The sequence below is a fragment of the Anguilla anguilla genome, chromosome 16 (genome assembly GCF_013347855.1).
Source record: "Anguilla anguilla isolate fAngAng1 chromosome 16, fAngAng1.pri, whole genome shotgun sequence".
Classification (NCBI taxonomy): Eukaryota; Metazoa; Chordata; class Actinopteri; order Anguilliformes; family Anguillidae; genus Anguilla; species Anguilla anguilla.
Window position 1 is genome coordinate 30,287,840 of NC_049216.1, and position 20,910 is coordinate 30,308,749.

At 42.0% G+C, this 20,910-nt stretch overlaps 2 protein-coding genes across 8 annotated transcripts in view; one reads left to right on the forward strand and one right to left on the reverse strand.

Annotated features, from left to right (window-relative positions):
- plekhg4 (pleckstrin homology domain containing, family G (with RhoGef domain) member 4) overlaps window positions 1-1,646 on the forward strand; it is a 58,610-nt gene extending 56,964 nt beyond the window's left edge. For all 5 annotated transcript variants that reach the window (XM_035396699.1, XM_035396701.1, XM_035396700.1 and 2 more), the window contains one exon: window positions 262-1,646. Coding sequence is in view for 1 of the 5 variants with exons in the window: in XM_035396701.1 (XP_035252592.1) it covers window positions 262-267 (6 nt within the window). In the remaining 4 variants the exon portion in view is untranslated. The remainder of the gene's footprint in view (window positions 1-261) is intronic.
- An 8,511-nt stretch (window positions 1,647-10,157) lies between these two features.
- On the reverse strand, window positions 10,158-19,001 carry LOC118214714 (tubulin polymerization-promoting protein family member 3-like). Of its 3 annotated transcripts, none has more exons than XM_035394880.1 (5): window positions 18,923-19,001; window positions 17,637-17,757; window positions 13,113-13,301; window positions 12,742-12,895; window positions 10,158-11,165 (listed from the first exon to the last, which is right to left on the reverse strand). In XM_035394880.1, the coding sequence occupies exons 3-5, from the start codon at window positions 13,298-13,300 to the stop codon at window positions 10,974-10,976; spliced, it is 534 nt and encodes a 177-aa protein (XP_035250771.1). In that variant the 5' UTR covers window position 13,301; window positions 17,637-17,757; window positions 18,923-19,001; the 3' UTR covers window positions 10,158-10,973. The 3 variants fall into 3 exon arrangements, with proteins under 3 accessions (XP_035250771.1, XP_035250770.1, XP_035250768.1); XM_035394879.1 differs by having other exon boundaries at window positions 13,113-13,341; XM_035394877.1 differs by having other exon boundaries at window positions 13,113-13,344; window positions 18,923-19,000.
- Between the last annotated feature and the right edge of the window lie 1,909 nt (window positions 19,002-20,910).

The window sequence follows — 20,910 nt, forward strand, 5'->3', positions numbered from 1 at the left end:
TCTCACATTCACGCTTGTGTCAATCAAATCCCCTCGCACAGCACCGTGTGTTTATTAGCTTGCACCTCAGGGTTAATTAGGCCAGTTGGATAATTGTTCTAATATGTCCAAATGTACACGTTCCACAAAATGTCTACCCACTCCTGGTGTAACGTCGCCTGAGAAACTAGTCAGCCCTGGAGGAACAAGTGGCTTTGTGCTCTTCTGCTTGTTTGCCTAAGGATTGGCAGTGAAACGATTCTGTCATGTTTTACTTTTCAGGTTTAAAAGTCCATAAGCTCTCGTCGACAGGTATTGGCCACACGAGGACGAAAACTCTCCAAGCGTTTATTTTTCCTCTTTTGACCGACGCATCTCATCTCAGACGAACACTGAAAGGGCTGGAGGGGAGCACTGCTAAAAAAAAAAAGCCACTTTTGAGCATAGCTTTTGTATGGTTTAAACAACCGTTTAAATATTCTTGTATTTATCTTTTTCCCCGTGCCAGTGTAGTAGTGCCCTGTACCATGTTGAAATTTGTAAATAATTATTGTAATAGTTTACAATGCAGTTATGAACTGTTTTTGTTGTCTTGTTGACCACTTTGCTGTAGACTGCAATTAAAATGGCAGAACTGTACCTTACTATGAAAAGGTATTTGTTAAACTGAAGGAGGAGTGCGATCGTACTCTTCTAGGTTCGAAAGCAACTTGCTTTTTTTTTTTTTTTTTTTTTTTTTTTTTTTTTTTTTTTTTTTTTTACAAAGAAGGCAGAATTTGCATGACTCTTACGTTGTTATTACATAAGGTCTCTCTTTCTCGTTAAATTGACCCGTGGTCAGACTTCCGTTGTTTTATTTTGACGTTGTCACTCTGTGGCCACACAGCTGAAAAAGCCAACTTATCCTAGTGCTTCCATTGTGTGATTGTACACGCCGGTTGGATCCAGTTTAGGATCCCCTTTGTTAAGCTCTGTCAGGTTGCGTGAGAGGCTGCAGCTCCAGCCCCCATGTGACCACAGCTCCGCCCCTAACAGTAGGGAAACCCCTGGGAGTCATGTGACCCCTCCCCAAAAAGGCTGTGAGTGTTCGAATGCAAAATCCACAATTTAAGGAATGCATTTTTCATACATGTATGCTGTAGTCATTGACACTTCCTGTTTGTCTATGTATCGTAGAATGCAGGGAAAGGACATATTGTGCTGTTCACATTTATTCAGCAATGTGTACAACTGCCTGTGAAGTATGAAGTGCCAATAGCCAAACTGATGCATTTTGTGTATTAAAAACATGTTCCTTATGTTTTTTGAAATCTTATGTGAATCATATTACCTTTGCAAAAGGGACCAGATCGAATAAGGGGCAAGTGTTCGACTTTCAGTTTCTTAGTAATGTTAAGACAGCATTTAAAAACATGCAAAAAAAATGTACATTATTTTGTAAATATTTTTGCACCAGTGGTGCACTGTGGTTTTAGTTGGGAATAACTTTATACATGTCTGTATTAACCAACAAAGCAGGGAGTCACTGAAGTGCCATTCTTAACGTGTAAAAACATTGATCTCCATTCATAGCTGGGGCAGCACGATTGTACTCAAGTGACAGATTTCTTAATCCTAACAGGTTCTCAAGTATTTAATAAAGATGAATTTCTTTCAATCTAAAAAAAGCCTCGAGTTTTATTTCTTGGTTTATTTCTTAATTGGAAGGATTTTTGCTGATGAATGCCAGGTCTGTTGCTCTTCATATATTTTTTGAACTGTAGAGACATCACGCAGCTTTATCCAGGCAACCAGTGTTACTTTGGTTCCTCAGCAACTCTGTGTACCCATCACACTGAGGAACAAGACAGTTCTGTGAGAACTGAACTGCACAACCAGGGATATTCATCTGTACGTCTTTTTTAACAAAGCATGCCCTTCAAAATGGTAATCACCTGAAGCCATAGAAATGGTTAAACTTGTGGATATAGCCTTAAAACATCGAGGACAACCTGTCATACAGATGACATGTTCAGAAAGGCCGTGTATGCCGGTTATGTGGGTAATTAGTCTGGAACAGTCCTTGTGAGGTAAACGTTCACAGCCAGCTCTTCTGCCAGAGAGGCAGAGTACATAAGTACAGTTTTGGAAAATGAGTGGGATTAGTTGGGTGTAGATTGTATGCTTCGGGGTTTACAGGCGCAAACACGAGCATGTCAGTACCGTAGACTAGCAGAAATGTTCTCACCATCACCAGCACCTGTACAAGTTGTGCTTGGTTTTATAAAATCTAAAATGTTTTTAACAGATTGTTGACTCTGTATACTAGGAGTTGGAACGTTAAAGTATTAATCATAGGACACCATTTTAGAAACTGGGCATTTGCTTGTAGACTAGACTCCCTTAAACCGTAACTTTAAAGTTTAGTCTCTTCGATATTCCAGAGATGCAGTCTTAGAATCACAGCATTTCTTGCTTACTCAAGAGTAAATGGAAAATCTGGAATTCACAATGTGAGCTCAAGTTGTTTATCCCACAGGAAATAAACAAAAGCCGTATAGTTTCCATCATCTCATGTAAGTCAAAGGGGTAACCTCAAATCCAACTTGACAATTTAAACCACTTGACCCAAAACTCACAATGAGACTTCTTAGGCTTTCTGAACCTTTCTCGTGCCAGAGAGCAATCACCTAAAACCTCAGTGGTCCTGTTTTGGTGGTTTTTGTCACTAAAATATAATTTCACAAATCTCCATGACAGTGTTTCAGAAATGACTGCATGCTGCTGGTGCATTTTGGCCAGCTCTGACATCATGGAATGAAACGAACCCAAAAAAAACAGTTGAATAGACCAACTGTATTTCTGAATAAATCTTGGACGCCGCTGACAGTTTTCTTACAAACTTAAGGAATGCCAGACAAGCTTGAAAGTGTCTATGTTGTAAGAGATAATCAAACGTATATAACTTGGCTCTTTTCCAGGCAATATGGAGCACAAGATGAGGAAAAACCAAGCTTTTTGTAATTTCAACAAAGTGCCCGGAAAGGAAAAAGACGAATCGCCCATCCATGCAAAGTTGACGAGAAGCATAATCCCCTCCCATCACAGGTTGCCTCTGGAATTCATATTTTGCGTTTCAAATTCAGCACTGCCCTGCTTTTCTGTCCCCTCAGTCCACAAGTCAGACCCGTGTTACATCTGGAGGATAAAGCAACCCTCGGCATCCTCTTCCCGCCGGGGAGCGTTCAGGAGACAGGGGGGGACGAGCTGTGGGAGCTGTCACCTGTGCAGGACTGCCAGTGTGAATTACACTCTCCGGAGGTGAGGGGGGTCAGTAAGAGCAGGAAGCACGGCTGGACTGAGGCGCATCATCGCATGTCCAGGCCAGCGGTGTCAATGAAGCCTGCTGCTATTGTGGCATTAAAACAACTATTTTAGGGAATTGCTTAAAAACACTGCAAAATGTCTTCATTGAGGCACATAGATACACAAAATATCATCTCCAGAGCCGGGAGTATATTTTTCCATCTCAATTCCTATCCCCCGAGCATAGAATCCTCCAAAATCTGTTTTTCGGTGTTCCCGCTTCAAAATTCACCGGTTTCCGGCTGAAACCTGAGCCGTTTTATTGGCCGTCAGGATGGCAAAAACAGAACTCCAATAAAGTGGTCTGACGGCTTTACTGGACGGCCGTAATTTACGACCGCTCCTGGTGGAGTGTTTTTTTCTTCTTTTATTTTTTCTGAGAGCAGTGCTTCTTCCCCCGCTGTTCTCCTGGGGAATTCCCCCATCAGAGGCTCACGCTGTGAGAACGCACAGCTGACCTTGTGCCTGCTCGCGGTGGCCACCATTACACCAGGCTGGTCCAGCCTCCATCTCCACGCCAGATGTGTTCTGAAAGCACGTTTTTACTTGATAATGTTCTACTTCGGCTGATTTGTCCTGAATTCCCATATAATAACGGTCGTTATGTCCCAGATGTGTGATTTACTAGAGGTGTAAAAAAGGGGTAGGGAACACCCTTTCTGACTGAAACCCTCCTAACTCTAACCTCTGACCACAGTCAGCGCTGGCACATGCAGGATTTGGTCGGGACCACGAGACACTAGAATGAGTTTGTTGTCTGGATACCTGAACCTTCTAGTACCCTCCTTTTCACCAAGGGCTTGGTCTGTTTTTAGCCAGGTGTGCAGTCTGAGGTTCCAGAGATGCTGACAGCTCAGAAGAGGCCTCCTAAGGACAGCCGTCGAACTGTCTACCTTTCATCTTTTCCTACCTCCGACATCACAGAGCACTTTGATCTAGATTTGCTGGATTGTAGAGTTCAGGCCTTCAGTCCTATATATATATATATATATTGGGAGTTTACAGCACACACACATATATATATATATATGTGTGTGTGTGTGCGCTGTAAACTCCCAAAATAAGAGACAGAAACTTGTATTCATTTGGAAAATATACCCATGGAAAGTGCTTTGATGAAAAATCCAAGTACTTATGAATCTGCGTGGCAGGGGAGATGTTTACTGCCTTGCGTCATCTGTCAAATTAATTTCACTTACTTAATCGCTGTTCGACTCCTTTGAAATACATAATTGCTAAAAAAAGGTTCAAATAAAATGTGATGGTTGACAATGGTTGTATAACTTCTATTTCTGTATTATTTCTTTTTTACATAATTAGTTATGGAATAACATTATATTGCAATATCATACCAGGTGTGTCTAATCTGAAACATCAGGAGGTAAGGACTGAATGTCCTTCGCATACTAATGCAGCCCATCAATCAGCAGGAACAGAGAAGAGAGCTCTTGTGAGACACCCTAATGAGTTCAGTTATAAATATACTGTCTATATAGTTATGTAGTTTTACACTTACAGAGTAGCTGAATGTAAATGGATTTCAGAATGAAGCGTACTGGGCAGTACTCTGCATGTGTGTGCAGGTTGGGAGAGATGTGGGTGTTATTTACATTTATTTAATTGCAGAGGAAATTAAACAGACACAGTGCTCCTTTCATCTCAATTTCTAAAAGGTTTTTCAAAGTAAATAGCTAATGGTGGATACTGTCTTGCAAGCTCCGGTACTAATGTACATACCAAATAAGTGTTGCCAGTCACACCCTGAAATACCCTCAAAAACTCACTGTTGCCAAGAAATTCTGTACCACAAAATTTCTTTGGGGCAAAATATGATAATTATAGCAACAAGTGTGAGGTTTTATAAGCAGTTCATTGGGTTGCTGATTTATTTTACGCATGATGGCTTCATAGACTCTGAACTGTTGTGGCGCGATACTTTTACCTGAAGCATGCACATAACAGGAATAAATAATGTTATTTTTATTAATAATCAATTCAGCTTTGTATCCTGTAATGAAATGCTGTTATCCAACACACAAATACAAGCAGATTATTGTAAATCCTAAGGAGATATTCACTTCTGTTCCCCTCCTTGGGCCATTTTCAAAGATTGATTGCCCATCAACGTATATGCCTGTGATGGACTGCCGGACTGTCCGGGGTGTATTCCTGCCTCTCGCCCAATGCATTCTGGGATACGCTCCAGCACCTCCCATGACCCGGACCAGCAATAAGCAGGTAAATATAATGGATGGATGGATGGATGGATAGGTGTATGATGTATGCTGTACATCAGTGTAGCGTTTGTTCTTTGTTCACAGAGTGATCAGCAGAGGGAGCTACAGAGAGAGTATGAGCTGTGAATGCCGTTTGTTGCGGAGAGAATCGAGAGAGCATCGAGAGAGGCAACTTTCTTGGTTTTGTGTCAACGCGAACTATAGAGGTAATACTATTATGGTTTAACCTGAATTATTAGGATTCTTCCAGTCTTCTCACGAATGAGCTATTTTACGCACAAACAACAGACAGTCATATTTTGAAATCATAGTGCTTGTACCTTGGTGGCCTACTACAGTAACTCAAACTTTCTGGAAAATAGCTGTAGGCTAATATGGCACTACTACTGCTCTAACCTACACGGTTCTTCCCCATGCGTAATTATAACATAGGTATAACCTTTGTTCGGGAAATTACCTTGCAACATCGAATCAATTATCGAAAATTGTTTAACCAGTTTATTTGGTTGTGCGAGCAAACACGTATAGCATAATACTTTCGTGTTTTCTCGCACACCCAAATAAACTGGTTATCATCAAGCATGATCCCTAGATCTTTGTTTGAATTATGCCTACGTGTTGCTGGAATATTCGTGAATATCCACATTTGATGTTGTTCAAGTTGCCCGACATTCCAAATTGACTTGCGTGAAACATCTTGTTAGTCTCACCATCTTTGGATGTGGTGAGAAACCACTGTTCCGATGAGATACCTTCATCTCCCTGGTGTGTCGCAGCCTATTTTTATATGGTCATGATCGCAGCGTATAGGTTAGTGAGGAAACGTGTTAAATCGGTCTCACTTTCGTAACGGCATACATCAAGAACGCTATTGTTCATTTATGTGAGGAAAAAATTGAATGTGCTCATACCTTGCAAGTTGCATGATTTCGGAGGTAATAGGCAAGTTTCATTTTCTTTACAAACCTGCCCTCTAGTGGCTAAAAATGGATGAAACTCTCCATGATGTCAACTTTCATTTCAGTCCGGGAAAGCCACAGTTAGGAAGTTTATTGAAAATGATCAGTAGGCTGCACAAAACTTCAGCCTGTATTATACTATAAAAGTCCCATAAGCCATTATATAAAACTCAACACAAACCATGCATAACACAATTAGTCAAGTGATGTCATTTTCAGAAAATTGGCCTGTAAAACCTAAATCATGATTTGTGAAACCTAAATCATGATTTGTGATGCCCAGTAATACTATTGCCAGATGTTCAATATCTGTGTTGGAAGTGAAATTCATAAATATTCCATAACTAGCTAGAACAGGGGTGTCCAGTCTTATCCGAAAAGGGCCACTGGGTGCACATGATTCCAATTATCAAGGTCTTGATTGATACCAAGATTAGTTAATTAGTTAAATCAAGTGTCGTAGTGCTGGGCTAAAACGAAAAGCACATCAGTCCTTTTCAGATGTGACTGGACATCCAATGTGAGTTCACATACATGACATAGCAAATATCAAATTAGTAATATGATATTCCTACAACTGAATCTGGTCAACGTAGAGAATAATTTAGGGGTGTCCAAGGAATACCACGGCTGTTCCAAAGCTCTCTCTCACATTGATAGGACTTCCTATGCCACAGCAGGACTGTGAAATGAAAGAGCCCACATGCATCCAATTAGAGTTACATGGTGTTTTAGCATCATCTGCGTTGGAAAGTGAAAAATGAGATTTCAGCTACTGCAGACCTTTATATGTTTCCTCCTACTTGAGCTAATTTGAGCTCCTGTTACAGCCTTGCTGGAAGTTGAGGAAATCTGCTTGCTCATTTTCTAATCAAGTTTTTTTTGTGGATTGGCTAGTTTACTTGGAATTCACTAGAATGATTTTTTTTTAAGAAAAAAAAAGATTTTAAATGTACTTTTATTTTCATCCATCCAACAGATTCATGTGTTTTTCAAAATAATGAGGTTATTTATTTGATTAGCTCATCCAGACATTTAATCAATAAAAAAAACTTTTTGAGTGCATCTTTTAAAAGATGCAATATAATTTATTGTTAAATTGCTTTGCCATATTTGTTTAGATTGCTAAAAAAATATACTTAAAACCACCCCAGCTATTGGCACATATAAATAATATTAAACAGCAGATACTGGCGTAGTGCTCAGTATGGGAGAGGGAATCGGGGTCATTTGGGGTCACACTGATTGGTTAAGGGGACACTGGGCACACACACCAGGGCTGCATTAACCAATCAGCCCAAAGTGTGCGTCTTATCTTCGTACAGTGGTAATCAACCCTGTTCCCGGAGATCTACTGACCTGTGGGTTTTCATTCCGACCCTAACGAAAGCACACCTCATTCAACAGATATGATCCTGCTGAGCTGCTAATTAGTAGGAACAAGGGTGCTAATTAGGGTTGAAATGAACATCTGCAGGATGGTAGGTCTCCCGGAACAGCGTTGGTTACCATGCTTGGTTACCACGCTTGGTTACCAGGCTTGGTTACCGCTGTCTTAGTAGGTGTCTGAGACTCTGGGGGTTTCTCTGCCCTGAGAGTAGAGCGATTGTGACTCAAAGCGCAGTTGTAATTTGGCAAGGTTCTGATTCATTTTTGGGAGAGTGAACAGTACAGTTGACTCTCACTTTCAATCTGGCATTATTACACCTCCCTGTGTTGTCCATGTGTTCTGTCCCACCCAGAGCTTTGTCACGGGTATGTGACAGTGACTTAAAAAAAAAAATCACCTTAGTATTTTGTAATATATTCTTGGTTGTGATTTATTATTGGAAATGGGTGTTGTGTGAGAAATTGCAATCAAATTTATCTCTACAAGCAGAATGTGCCCTTTTCCTTGAATGTCCTTTCCTGTCTGGTATCCCATATCATACTATATGACCTCATACAGTATGAATAATATCGGTAGAGGATGTTTGAACACTCAAAAGTGTAACGTAGAAATATCTCTGTAATCCTGTTATCTCAGGGATTGTTCATGAGAATCATTTCCCTTTGATTAGCTGCTAGAGAAAGAGAACAGTTGTGTTCTTTAATAGCACATTTGAAGGCAAGAATGATTCTCTGATTAGATTATGAAGTGATTAAGTGAGTCTGACATACAGATAAGGCCATGCATGCATTGACGTGGTAAAGGCTTACAACCACTGGTTAAATAAATAAATAAATAAATAAACGCTTAAATTCTATTTCTAAGACAATGAAAACTCTGTGTCCAGTTATATGCGAGAAACGCAGCCCAGTATTTTTCAATGTAGTGCCAAAACTCGCACTGCTGAGACACAACACTGAACACGGCCTGCCGTTTCTCACGCTAACCGTGTCCACCGCGCGGCGAGAAAGCACGTCATTTCCCTCCCTCGGGGAATTCTGGGGCATAACCGACGGTGTTCGCTGCTCCCCTGGCACTGGTCGGCGAGCGGGCACCGGGAGCTGCGCTGCACGGCTGCGTCTGCAGCGACCTGTGAAATGCGATCCTGCTGCGCTCTCGGATGACGCGCGGAGCCGGTTACGTCCCCGTCGAGCCCCGCGCACTGAATAAATCACTAAACGGCCGAGATATTGCGACTCGCAGCCCCGGTGCGGCCTGGGTAACGGGCTCGTGAGACCTGCACTGCGATATCATTTATCAAGCCCCTCTGCGGTGGGCAACCATACCCCCCTGCAGAACGGACCGCCTCTGTCTGATAGATATGCTTTCGATTACAGCTTCCAAGGAAATGTCCCAAACAAGCGTTGCCATGAACTCGTGTGTTTGGTTACAAACACCGAGGGGAGACAGAGCTGCCGGAGCCAGGTGCCGGAGTGTTTTCTTGTGTACGCCGCGGCTGCCATAGCAACGAGGGACCCACGTTGGCTCTCCCCGTTCCTCGTGTGCGTTGGAGGGATGGAGGGAGCGGGGCCCAGCGCGTGTCCTCAGTGGCGAGCTGTTCTGGAGAAGCATTTGACCGCCCGCCCACCCACCACCCCACCACCCCACCCGCACCCCGACCCTAAACAGAGCACACTGGCAGGACCTCGCTCTGGACTGAGGCACTGCTTCGTTAAAGAAAAGGACTGTGATTCGCTCATTTACCGCACCACGTACCGTGCAGGGAATCACGCGGGAACACAGGTAGAGATCGGAGAGAAAACTGAAGCGGGCGGCAGCTCAGACTTCTCATGAAACTTAGCTGAAGTAGCAGGTGTGTGCGAGAGATATCCAAGGAGGTCTAAGGAATCACGCGTGCTCTGCGCAGAAATCTTCACCTTAATGTTTCCACAGTGTGTGCGCTTGTGTCCGGGTGGAGGACTGCCAGCTCTTTGTTTTATTCTCATCAGTATCAAACCGCCAAGAATCAGAGGAAAGGGAAGGTGCTGTGGGTGATTGCCATGATCTGTGACAGACCTACAGCCAAATTCCCAGCTAAGGCAGCAGGTTAACAAACCTGAACAAAAAGAAATTACAAAAATTGCACATAATTATTATTTATATACAGTTAGTAATCAGACATGGCTACAGTCTTTCCGTCGTTATTGCTTCACAATTCCTTCAAACAATGTTTTATTTTTTACAAATAAACAACGTGAGTCAATTAAGTAATTTGTTCAAATGACATTATTAGGTTTAATACTGCTTTATTACTTTGACAACTTCAGTGTAAATACATTTTAGTCCAGTTTATTTTATTTTTTTTGCTTCAATCGCCACTACAATGCAAATTGAGAGAGAACACGAAACTGAAAGAAGCAGCCATTCTGAAATGTACACGAGACCGAGAGCATTCCAATAGAGCAAAACAAAAATATACTCATCTCTGATATATTCTCTAAGTTTGTAAACTTCTGAATGCAAAATTGAATGACATCATCTTTAATGGGCGCTAAATCAATGAGAGGTCCCTGGGTTCATCGGTTACATGGCTGATTATAATATTCAGGGAATGATCATAATATTTCCATTTTTATAATGAAAGCTAAGAGTTCTGCTACAATCATTGACAGCGCGCTGTGCTACTGTATCAACAGAACTCAAATGTGCGGATTAACTTCCAGTTGCAATTCAGGGCTGGCGCAATCAGAGAAAAAATGCGAATGAATGAGGTATACTGTCTGCATTAATAATTATATTTAACATTTATAGCAAGAAAGCATACGTTCAATGGTGACCGTTATTAGGCAAATGACTCTAGTGTCCTATCTGATGCTGCTTGTTCTTTTTAGGCATTCCTAGCTAGTTAAGAGATCGTCGTGATTAATTAATACAAAGAGACCTATCAGCCAGACAAACCTGACATGGGTCGAAGGGTTAGCTTTTCCCCCGGAGTCCCAGGCGCTGGCAGGTAGAGTCGGGCTGTACTTAGAAGCGATGCGTGCCGGAGAGGGAGCTCGTTGCGGCCCGGGGCCGGGGCGAGCCTTACTTCGTTTTGGCCTTCTCGTCGTACGTGCCTGCTTCCTTGTACGCGGACACGTAGCCGGTGTTCTCCACTAGCTCCTCCCGCCCGCCCTTTCCTTTCCCCTTCCCGCTGTCGTCGAAGCGCTCTTTGTGGGACCCCGTGTACTTGGACGTGTCCGTCAGTCTGTCCACAGCTCCAGTCTTGGCTACTTTCTGAAAGATATTAATTAATTAATTGTGTTGTTATATTGAATGTTGAAGGTATCGGCATGTTGACAATGAATTACATAGGCGTTTGCAAATGATAACTGTACAGATCTGATATCCCGATTCTGCCTAACAATGCAGGACACATATTTGGTCTGGCTTTATATTTTTTGTCCTCATAGGACCGGTCCACACACTGATGAAAAACTATCCCACAAAAGACAAAGACCAGGGCCACCTTGGGATGGTAGATGTGATAGCCATGGTGAGGAGAGAAAAGTAAATAAACTAAAAAAAAGCTGAGTTGTAATGGGAGCTGTAATTGCAGCAGCGATGGGTGCCTGGCATCACTGGTCCGCTCTTTCTTCGCTTTAAAGTGCCTCTGATTTCGGGCTCACCCCTGTAATACACTTAGCGCCTGCATGGGAAATGGCCTCTAATGACGTTTCGTTCACCACTGCCCTTCTTCATCGCCAGGCTTCCATTATCGTACCCATTATTTCAGACACGTTGCACTGGCCTTTGTTTCTCAGTGTTAGCGGCCGTCTCCCTGTGGATGAGTATCACTGTGGTGTAACTGTGTTAGAACTGAAACATGAGCAGGAAACAAGTTGCAACTGAGAGCAAAAGGGAGGGATCTATTTTACAGAAATAAGACTGACCCTGTGGAAGAAACTGCATAAGAAATGGATGAGGTGAGGTTTTACCTCACACAGTGATAAGTTCACAGTAATGGGATATTTAAAGGGATACTTTCTGGGTTTTAAAATATATATATATTATTTTATTTTTAGTGTGTATGTGTTTTTTATTGGCTCAGACAGTTTTGTTTACAATAAAGTACTGCATATTTTAGACTTTCCCAAATATCTAAAATATGCATTATTGCATGCATCCTCTATTGCAACTGTGGCCACTCAGAAGTATAAAATATGAACATTTTGAAAACTCAGAAAGTAAAATATCCCTTTAACATAACATACAGACTTTCAGCACAATATAGCTCATTGTGAGATGTGAACTGCATGTGAATTAAGCTGACCTTGAGAGATGCCCTTTGTAATGGAACTGAGTATTAAATAGTTGAAATTCCTGATCGTGGATGAATACAGGCTCAATACTGTAAAAGCACTAGTCTGGGAGTAGGGTCACAATTTCAGACTGGGACACTCATATAGAAGGAAATTGAGCGTGCATACCCACTTAACAGTACGGCAATGAACAGCATTGTAGATTTTACATAATGTGTTTATATGTATACACATCTCTTGTGTTATGGCATTGTAATGTGACCTTCCTTACTGAGATGCGTACATTAGAAAAAGCTGTAGTACATATAGAGATGCATACTGTTCATCAGACCTGGGTCAAATATGTATTTGTTTTGGATTCAAATACTTTTTCTGTGCTCTATTGATCTTGTCTGGTGTAATTGAGCCTGCCAATATGACCAGAACGCGGGGTTTGCACTTTTTGTGGTATTTCATTGATTCCAATACACCAGACAAGAAAAATATCTGAATCCAAAAGAAATACGTATTTGATCCAGGTCTGCTGGTCATTATAATTGCATTCATCTCACCGTTATGCCAACGTTGGTGGGCTCTTTGCCCTCGATCAGCTTGTGGATGGACTGCAGCGCCTCCTCTTTACTTTGACCTTTGAACCTCTTCGGCGCCAGCTCCTCCAGGGCCTTCTGGAACTCCTCGTAACTGATGACCCGCGCCGACTTTGCCCTGTCAGTTCAAACAAACAAACAAAAAAATAACTACAAAAAACTTCAGAAATTATTTTCGAAAAACAAAAGCCTTTAGGCATAGGCAGTACACGTTACAGACACTGTATGTCACTGCATCCAGAGCTTAAAGCAGAGCAGTGGAGGATTCTGGGAACAGCGGTTCCACCGCTACATCCTGGCCGAGCCATTAGAGATAGTGCTTCATTCCACTTTACTTGACTTTGGTGAAGACGATGTCCACGTCCGTGCCGGTCACGTTCTTTCCGTCGATGACCTTGCAGTCTTTGCACAGCTTGGCCCAGTTCTTCCCGTTCATCTCCTTCCCGGTCGCCTTGGTGTCTCCGTGAATGGCGAACTTCTTAAAGGACTCCAGGAGCACCGCGGTGTCCGAGCTTTCTGCCATCCTGACAAATCCCGGTAAAAAAAATCGAGATTTTTTTTTTCCTGCTTTGAGAAAAAGTGCACAAGGGGGCGGAGGGGGTTGGTATTTATTAATATAATTTACATTTCACAGTGATACACAGCAGTGTACACCATTGCTAATATTCTAATATTCATTTTTTTCTTAGGTCATTGAAACTATTTCATAATTATATCACAATGTAAACCAAACAAAGTGTACCATACTCAAAAACACAAACGTTCACAGATATGTTGTGTTGAAATGCAGTATATGCCTTTGCTGATGAGATTATTCTTGATTCTATGGAAGAGCATAGCAGTGCTACCAGCATAATATTTGTAAGCATGAACATGTACGGAATAGCCTATAATTTGTGGAAATTTGATGTTTTCTGCAGTTTCTATAATTTCTTTTTTTCAATTATGTTGAACAACATCATCTTTAGAGAGGTGATGGTGGATGACTAAGAGCATTCCTGAATAGCATTTTACAGCCTAATAATTAGGGCATTGTTAGTTTACAGTCTTTTATCCAGTCATTACAAAATAGCTGCCCCCATCAAGAGCAGCAAATAATGTGGCTGGAATGCCTGTCTGTCAATGTCTAAAATCATCTGACTGTGATGAAAAAGCAGCCACAACTCTGTGCGCTAATTTGACTTGTCATAATAATGCTTATTTACCAGGGATATCAGTTTGACTTTCACAAAAGGGCAGGGCTGGTCTGATGTGAAAATTGTAGTGTTTAGTGTTCTCTAATTGTGGAGTGATGCACCTTGGGTCTGGAGACGTGACCTTATCCACTCTGCATCCCACACCTAAACTGAACCACATAATGGTGGAACCCTCCCAGACACCCCCACCACTCTCCCCCATTGCCATGGAAACCAGGCTTCTGCGAGAACAGCACTTTGCTTACTCCTAATCTCATTAAGTTTAAATGGCAAAGAGAAGCGTACTAATAGAATTTTTCTGTTGGCATCAGTACAAATTAGAAGCAACTGTAGTTCCAGTTGGAACAATTTTAATGGTCTATTTGTATCTAGTCGGATGGGTAACATTTTCCTAAGTAGCGTATAAACAAATATCTCTCTTAAATGCTCAAAGCTGTTGGGTTTCTGTTCAGTTTGTGAGAAGTGAACACACAGGCAGTCGGTGGCCTTGGATGAGCATTTGATTCTACTTGTGTGATTATTTATGGCCTCTCTGTTGTAAGCCTTTCATAAACCAACTGCACTTTATGTTTTAGCTGCCATTCACTGCGACATCTGAATCTGCAGCACTGGATATCGGTTTATAAGAAAGAAGGAAATATTATGGGGAAGTGAAAGCCCCCCCCCCCCCAAAAGAAAAAAATTACATTCAGAGTATCCATTCCAAGATTGAGCCTCCTAAAAAAATGTCAACACAATTACACAGGTGTCTTTGGGACTCATGGCTGAAATGATAATGTTAATGAGATTTGTGCTTGGAAATAACTCATATGCACTCCAGTTTACAAAATTTGCAACGAGTGAGTAAGAACAGTCAAGAAAGAAATGCTAGAAATGCCAAGAGTATAACCAGACATACTCAGTGATAATTCCCTGATTGAGCTGGTCAGATCTGTAAATAATGCAATGGCTGTGTCTGATTGCACTGCTTGCTTTAGCCAGCACTGAGGTTGATTGGCTTGTGTGGCTCAAGTACTTTCCTGTATTGAATACATTCTTGATGGCTCTAATTGTTTCCTTCGGCTGTGAGTTGCCAAGCACCGCACAAATACAAATTGTATTTATCCATGAAAAATCAGGGTATAAGCAGCAACATCCTGTCCATATGTATGTATGTATATATTCTGTGCTTTATATAATTGTTTCTTTTCATTTTTTCTCTTCTCCACCTGAAGTGTCCATGAGTTTGTAGGTATTTGTTCCCTGTCCCATTTTTTTCTCATTTGCTGATGAGGAACCATCCACACCTGCACTAATTGGGAAAACACCTACACCTGTGCTAATTGAGAATTGCCATTACTTGGTCTTCTGGAGCCTATAAATATTCACTCCTACCTCTTTTAAGTAGCCAGTTTGTTTCTCATTTTGTTGCTGGCTGTGAGACTTATGGGCTTTTCCTTTGTAGACCGTTTTCAGTTTTGTTTTAGTTTGTTGTGTTTTAGCTCTTTGTAGGCAGGTCGGGAATAATTCAGGTCCGCCTAAGCATTGTGGGGAGGCCTGAACTTCCCAGTTTTTTTTTTTTTTTTTTTTGTGTGTGTGTGTTAGTGGAATTTTATTTTTTTACGTTTCGCCTTTAGGTTAAATCTCAGTTTGTTTCTGTGGAAACTCCTATGTTGCAGTCTTTGCTGCTACCTTATTTTAAGTTGAATTGATGTATGCTGAAGGCACTGTTAGTTTGGATAAAGGTTTTATTATAGCTTATCTTGCTCATCCAGAAAAGGTCAAATTATTGGGTGTGTGTTCTTTGATGCACCACCACCACCCGGCCCTGCCCATCATCTGAGCCATTACCTTAGGATTGTCACTCATTTTTATCAATGTGAACATTGACTCACTGTCCATGTTGGTTGCAAACCTACACCCTGAGTTGACCAGAGGAGGATAGGTTACCCCCTTGAGCCTGGTTTCTTCCCATTTGCTATTGGTAGTTTTTCCCTTGCCACTGTTGCTTTCGGCTTGCTCCTGTGGGGGTTTAGACCAGAGTTGTCTGTTGTGTATTGTGACCGTTGTTTGTGAAATGTGCTATATAAATTTTGATTTCTGGTTTTATATGGATAAATGTACTTGTATTTCAGATTTACTCAAATTTGTAACCTGGTTTGCTTGGTTTGGTTTATTTCACTAATTGAAATTAACGTGTATTAACATTAGATCTTTATTGCTTCTCCGGGAATATTTTTAACATCTTGTATTGACTTGCTCATTTGAAAAAGAGTTTAAATTGAACAATTTATATTTTGCTTCATGCAAAAAAATCCTTATTGTAATTTAATATTTTATATGCATGTTTATTTCAGACTTAAATTTTTTGAAGGAGAGTGGACACTCCAGCTTAAGAAATACAATTTAAAAAAAAAAAAAAAAAAAAAAAAAAAAAAATTTTTATTCAGAGAATGGGTGATTCACAGAGCAGACAGAGGCTGGGGATGGTTGCCCCACCCACGGGGGCGGATTTGTGTGTGGCTGGCGAATTGGATCCCTCCCAGCCTGCACCACTCGCCTCTGCCATAATTTAGTGTTTGAAATATTGATGACATTCAGATGCATTTGAAAAATGAGTTTCTTAGCTGTTTTATACAAAATAATTTGAAATGCTCAGGACTATATACCATTTAGTTTTAAACATTAAACATCTTAGGACATTAGATTGTGTGTGTTGCTTCCAGTTCAGTGTTGTTTATCTGATGAATCTGTCGCTCTCAATGTGATATTGACAGAAATATGCAAATGTAATTTTGCTGTTCCTAGAGAAGATGCTGAATTGAATACAATTATTTTAGACACAGTGGTAAATGGCAAATCTACAATTCTTGCTACAACTGGTACCTCAAAGGTACCTCAAATGATGTGACATTTTTGTGTTGGTATATTCCCTGTTATGGAAAAGGTCCAAGGATTACAAAAGGTCAATTAAGTTGTAACACCTTGCCAGAATAAGCTATTCTAATTAGTATGGCCATACAAGCAAATAACGATGAAAAAGATGAAAGATGAAAGATGAAAAATGAAACCTTGACAAACAAATTGTTTCCTATGCTACACCTGCACAAGCATACAGGATATCAATTCCATTCTCTTTACGGGAAAAGAACTAGGAATAAAACAAACCTCCAGAACCTTTCACATTCAAATCACCTCAAAATTGAATCACTTGGCTGGTGGTTTTAGCCAAAACAGCTAGTGCATGCTAAGCACACACCGCTACAGCTAGGCAAAGTCATGCAATCACATGTGTGCCACCGTCAAGAAACATGACCTAAATAACAGAGAAAGGATTACTACCCTCAAACAGCGATTTTGCCCCGTATCAGCAGAACAATGAGACAATACAATAGGATGGCACGTCAAATAGACAAACAACCTCTCATTTCTTGTCTCCAATTTAGCTTCAAGAAGGCAAATACACGCAGTCAAAACAAACAAAGCCTCATCGGACGGAGGTAAACAGGCAGGCTATGGTGACGTGCTGCATGCATACATGCATGCATGCAGGGGAGTCTCGCAGCCGGCTGCTGGCTAGCAATGCGTGCGTCTGCTACGCAGCAGCAAGGACACCGCACAGCCCAGCCCAGAGCAGACAGCGCAGGGCCAGGGCGCAGCACTGGAGCGCAGTCCGCCTCTTACCTCTGCAGAGCCGTGAGCGCTGGGTCCGCCTGCTTCGCCTGTGTCCCCGGCAACAGAAAAGCCCGCTTTAAAGGCCAGAGGCTTATTATCTTCTGTTTACGCCTGTATCCATAGAGACATCCTGTTTGACATCAAGGGAGCGCAGTAAAAAGAGAGAGGGAGGGTGCGGCAGAGAGAGAGAGAGAGAGAGAGAGAGAGAGACAGAGGGAGAGTGGGGCAGAGAGAGAGAGGGAGGGAGGAAGTGAGGGTGGGGCAGAGAGAGAGAGAGTGAGAGAGAGAGAGAGACGGGGGGGAGGGGGGAGGGAGGGAGGGAGGGTGTGGCAGAGAGAGAGAGAGAGCGGGAAATCTATCTCTGCGACTGACCATTGGGTCATTTATCAGGCCACAGCAGGAGGCTCTTAAGTAAAATAACTAATGAGCGGGGATTGTGCACTCACAATAATGGCTTAATGGATGGGAGAAGCCAGGAGCCCGTGTGCATGAGACTGCAGGACTCAAATGTGCACCATACATGGGCTGCGACAGAGAGCGATGAGACCAGGCCCTTAAAGGCAGACTGGCCTGGTCTTCTGCTCCACCGGAGGCTAGTCAAGCGCCAAGGACAGAGACTGACAGTCAGATGAATGGAATAAACGTCAGTTAGATATTGGATTCCCAACAGAATGTTTTTTTTTTTTAGAAAAATGTATCTGCTTTTCTTTGACTGGTGCTATAACTTGTATAAGTGCCCTTTGGTATTTCATACAGAATTGAAAGAAAAAAATTAATTAGCTGTACCAAAAAGTATTGTGTGTGAAAGCTATTCAAACAATAGTTCTACCCAGATGCAAACAAAGTAAGAAATTGATGGCAAGATTCAGTTGATCGGTCTTGTGCCTGTCAAGTAATCAAATGTTTATTCCAAAAGCTTAATGCATTCTTTTAAATTTGTGCCACTGTTCCCATTAGGAAAATGCTGATTACAGATTAGAATAGACAGGAAGATATCAAATGGGTTCAGGTGGCCATTCAGAAGATATATTGATTTTTTAAAATATTAATACCACTTATCACAATTAATTTAATTCATAGATCAAACAAACCTTTGATATGAGAGATGGTTCCACCCAAGGAGACACTACAGTCGTTGCGATAAAGCTAACTTCAATTCCTTTAATCAATGCAAGAATATTCAATGTAAATGTACTTTTTGCATGTGTATATTATAAAATTTCAGTCTGAAGGTATTTTAGTCTTGAAGGATAGAAAACAGTGAATAGTTGATGTCCAGTAAGGGGGGGACTTACCAGGTCCTTAGGCCTGTCTGTCTCTGTGAAGACCTCTTGTCTCTCTGTCTGTCTCTGTGAAGTCCTCTTGTCTCTCTGTCTGTCTATGTGAGGTCCCCTTGTCTCTCTGTCTGTCTATGTGAGGTCCCCTTGTCTCTCTGTCTGTCTATGTGAGGTCCCCTTGTCTTTCTGTCAGTGGCTTGCTGATGTGGTCAGCGCCAGTCTGAACTCAGCTCTCGATCCAACTCCGCTGCCTGGCACCGCTCGTGTCATCATGCCGTTAGATTTTCCAGCCCAACCCCGCCCCCCCCCCCCCCCCCCCCACCCCCCCCACTTCGTGCAAAGGATCAGCTCTGTTTAAACACATGGGCACGAACCAGAGCGGCCACCCCAAGCCAAGTGTGACCTCGTACATCTGATGTAATAGAGACATGTATTTCTAATTATCCCTGGATCCCTACTTACGTTTTGTGGATCTTATTTGATTTATTTTGTGCAGAAGAATGGGAATCCTTCCTGTGAATTAATGGACTGTGGTGTTACAAACAAATCATGGATTTCATGCTAATCTTTTCTTAACAGCTGTGTTTTTCAACGGTTGCAGGAAAAATTGAGTCAGATTTTCTCACGTCTACAGCCCTCCTGTAGTTTTCATTTGCTGCAGGATCTACAGTCTCATTGTTCCGCTATGAGAAGTATCAGTAATGCCGCGATAAAAAAATATTACTGTACAAGTCAATTTACAATATTACTAATCACAGCTTCATGTTTTGGTCTCTGGTTCTATTATTCTCTTGCCTTTTAACATTGTGCGCTGGTGTCAAGTGGAACTGAATTGTACTACTGGTTTAAATGATGAGTTCGCTTTGTCATTTAGTTGCTGCTAGGCTGAAAACCTCAAAGAGAGAAGAAGGGAACACAGTGCCATTCTGTGAATTACAGAGTAGAATTACATGCGTGTTCTGGTAATCTCTCGAATGCCTTGACTGACAGGAGAGTGATTGGAGAAGCAGTTGTAAATACCCTGAATTGAGGGCATGCTGTGTCCTGGCGTGCTCTCTGTCCGTTACTGTGGGTGAAATCTGTGTGAGATGCCCGTACGACAGATCAAAGCAGACAAGTGAAATCCCTGACTGCAAACCTGCAACGCACAGATAAGTCCTATTAGCTACATGCACTGTAGCCTACTGTTGAAGGAGAGGAGAGGATGACTTTTGCCAGCACTGCGTCTGTCTGCTGCAGGCAAATCAGGTTGCATTCACTGGCCTTAAACTACTGTGCAGACATCTCTCAGTGAACATCGGTATCTCATACTGTATGTGCATGATGAGGAGCTCTGATGGGCTTATTGCAGAGCCTACACCTGTAGGACAAAACAATTTGTGTCATGTTCTGTGGACATCCATTTTAGTTGGAGTCTGAACCAGTGCTATTTTAGCATTTTTTTATGTTATGTGCACAAAGCTTTATTGCTACTGAAATCATGGGCATGTTTTTTTTTGTGCATGAAAACATCAAGAGATCTAGACTGCAGAGTCAGGACAACCAATACTTTTCTTAGAAGGTTTCTCTCGTTTAGACGGTGTAGCTAGGCGCTGCCCTGGAAGATCTGGCACAAGACAGAGCCCTCCATTGCTTCACTTGCGTATTAACAGCTGAGATAATGCTTGCCAACACGAGCACCATCTGTACAAAAATAACATCGCCCTCATTTAATAACTTCCAGTGGTTCCTCATTATCTGCACAGTGCTGCAAGCGTCCACAGTGCCCTGCTTCCTATAAAAAAGAAGAAAAGGGGCTGGCAGACAGCGCATAATCTCTCAAACAATCACAGAATGCAGGCAATGAGGCTGCTCAAGTTCTTCAGTCCAAGGACAGTGGAGCGGGTTCAAATGCTTCGTTTGTTTGTTTGGGCTGCTAGAATACTGAGCCCCACAGTCTGCATTGGATGGTGTGAATCTCAGATGCGCACGCAGGTCGCGCAGTGAGTGCGAAAGAGCATTGCAGC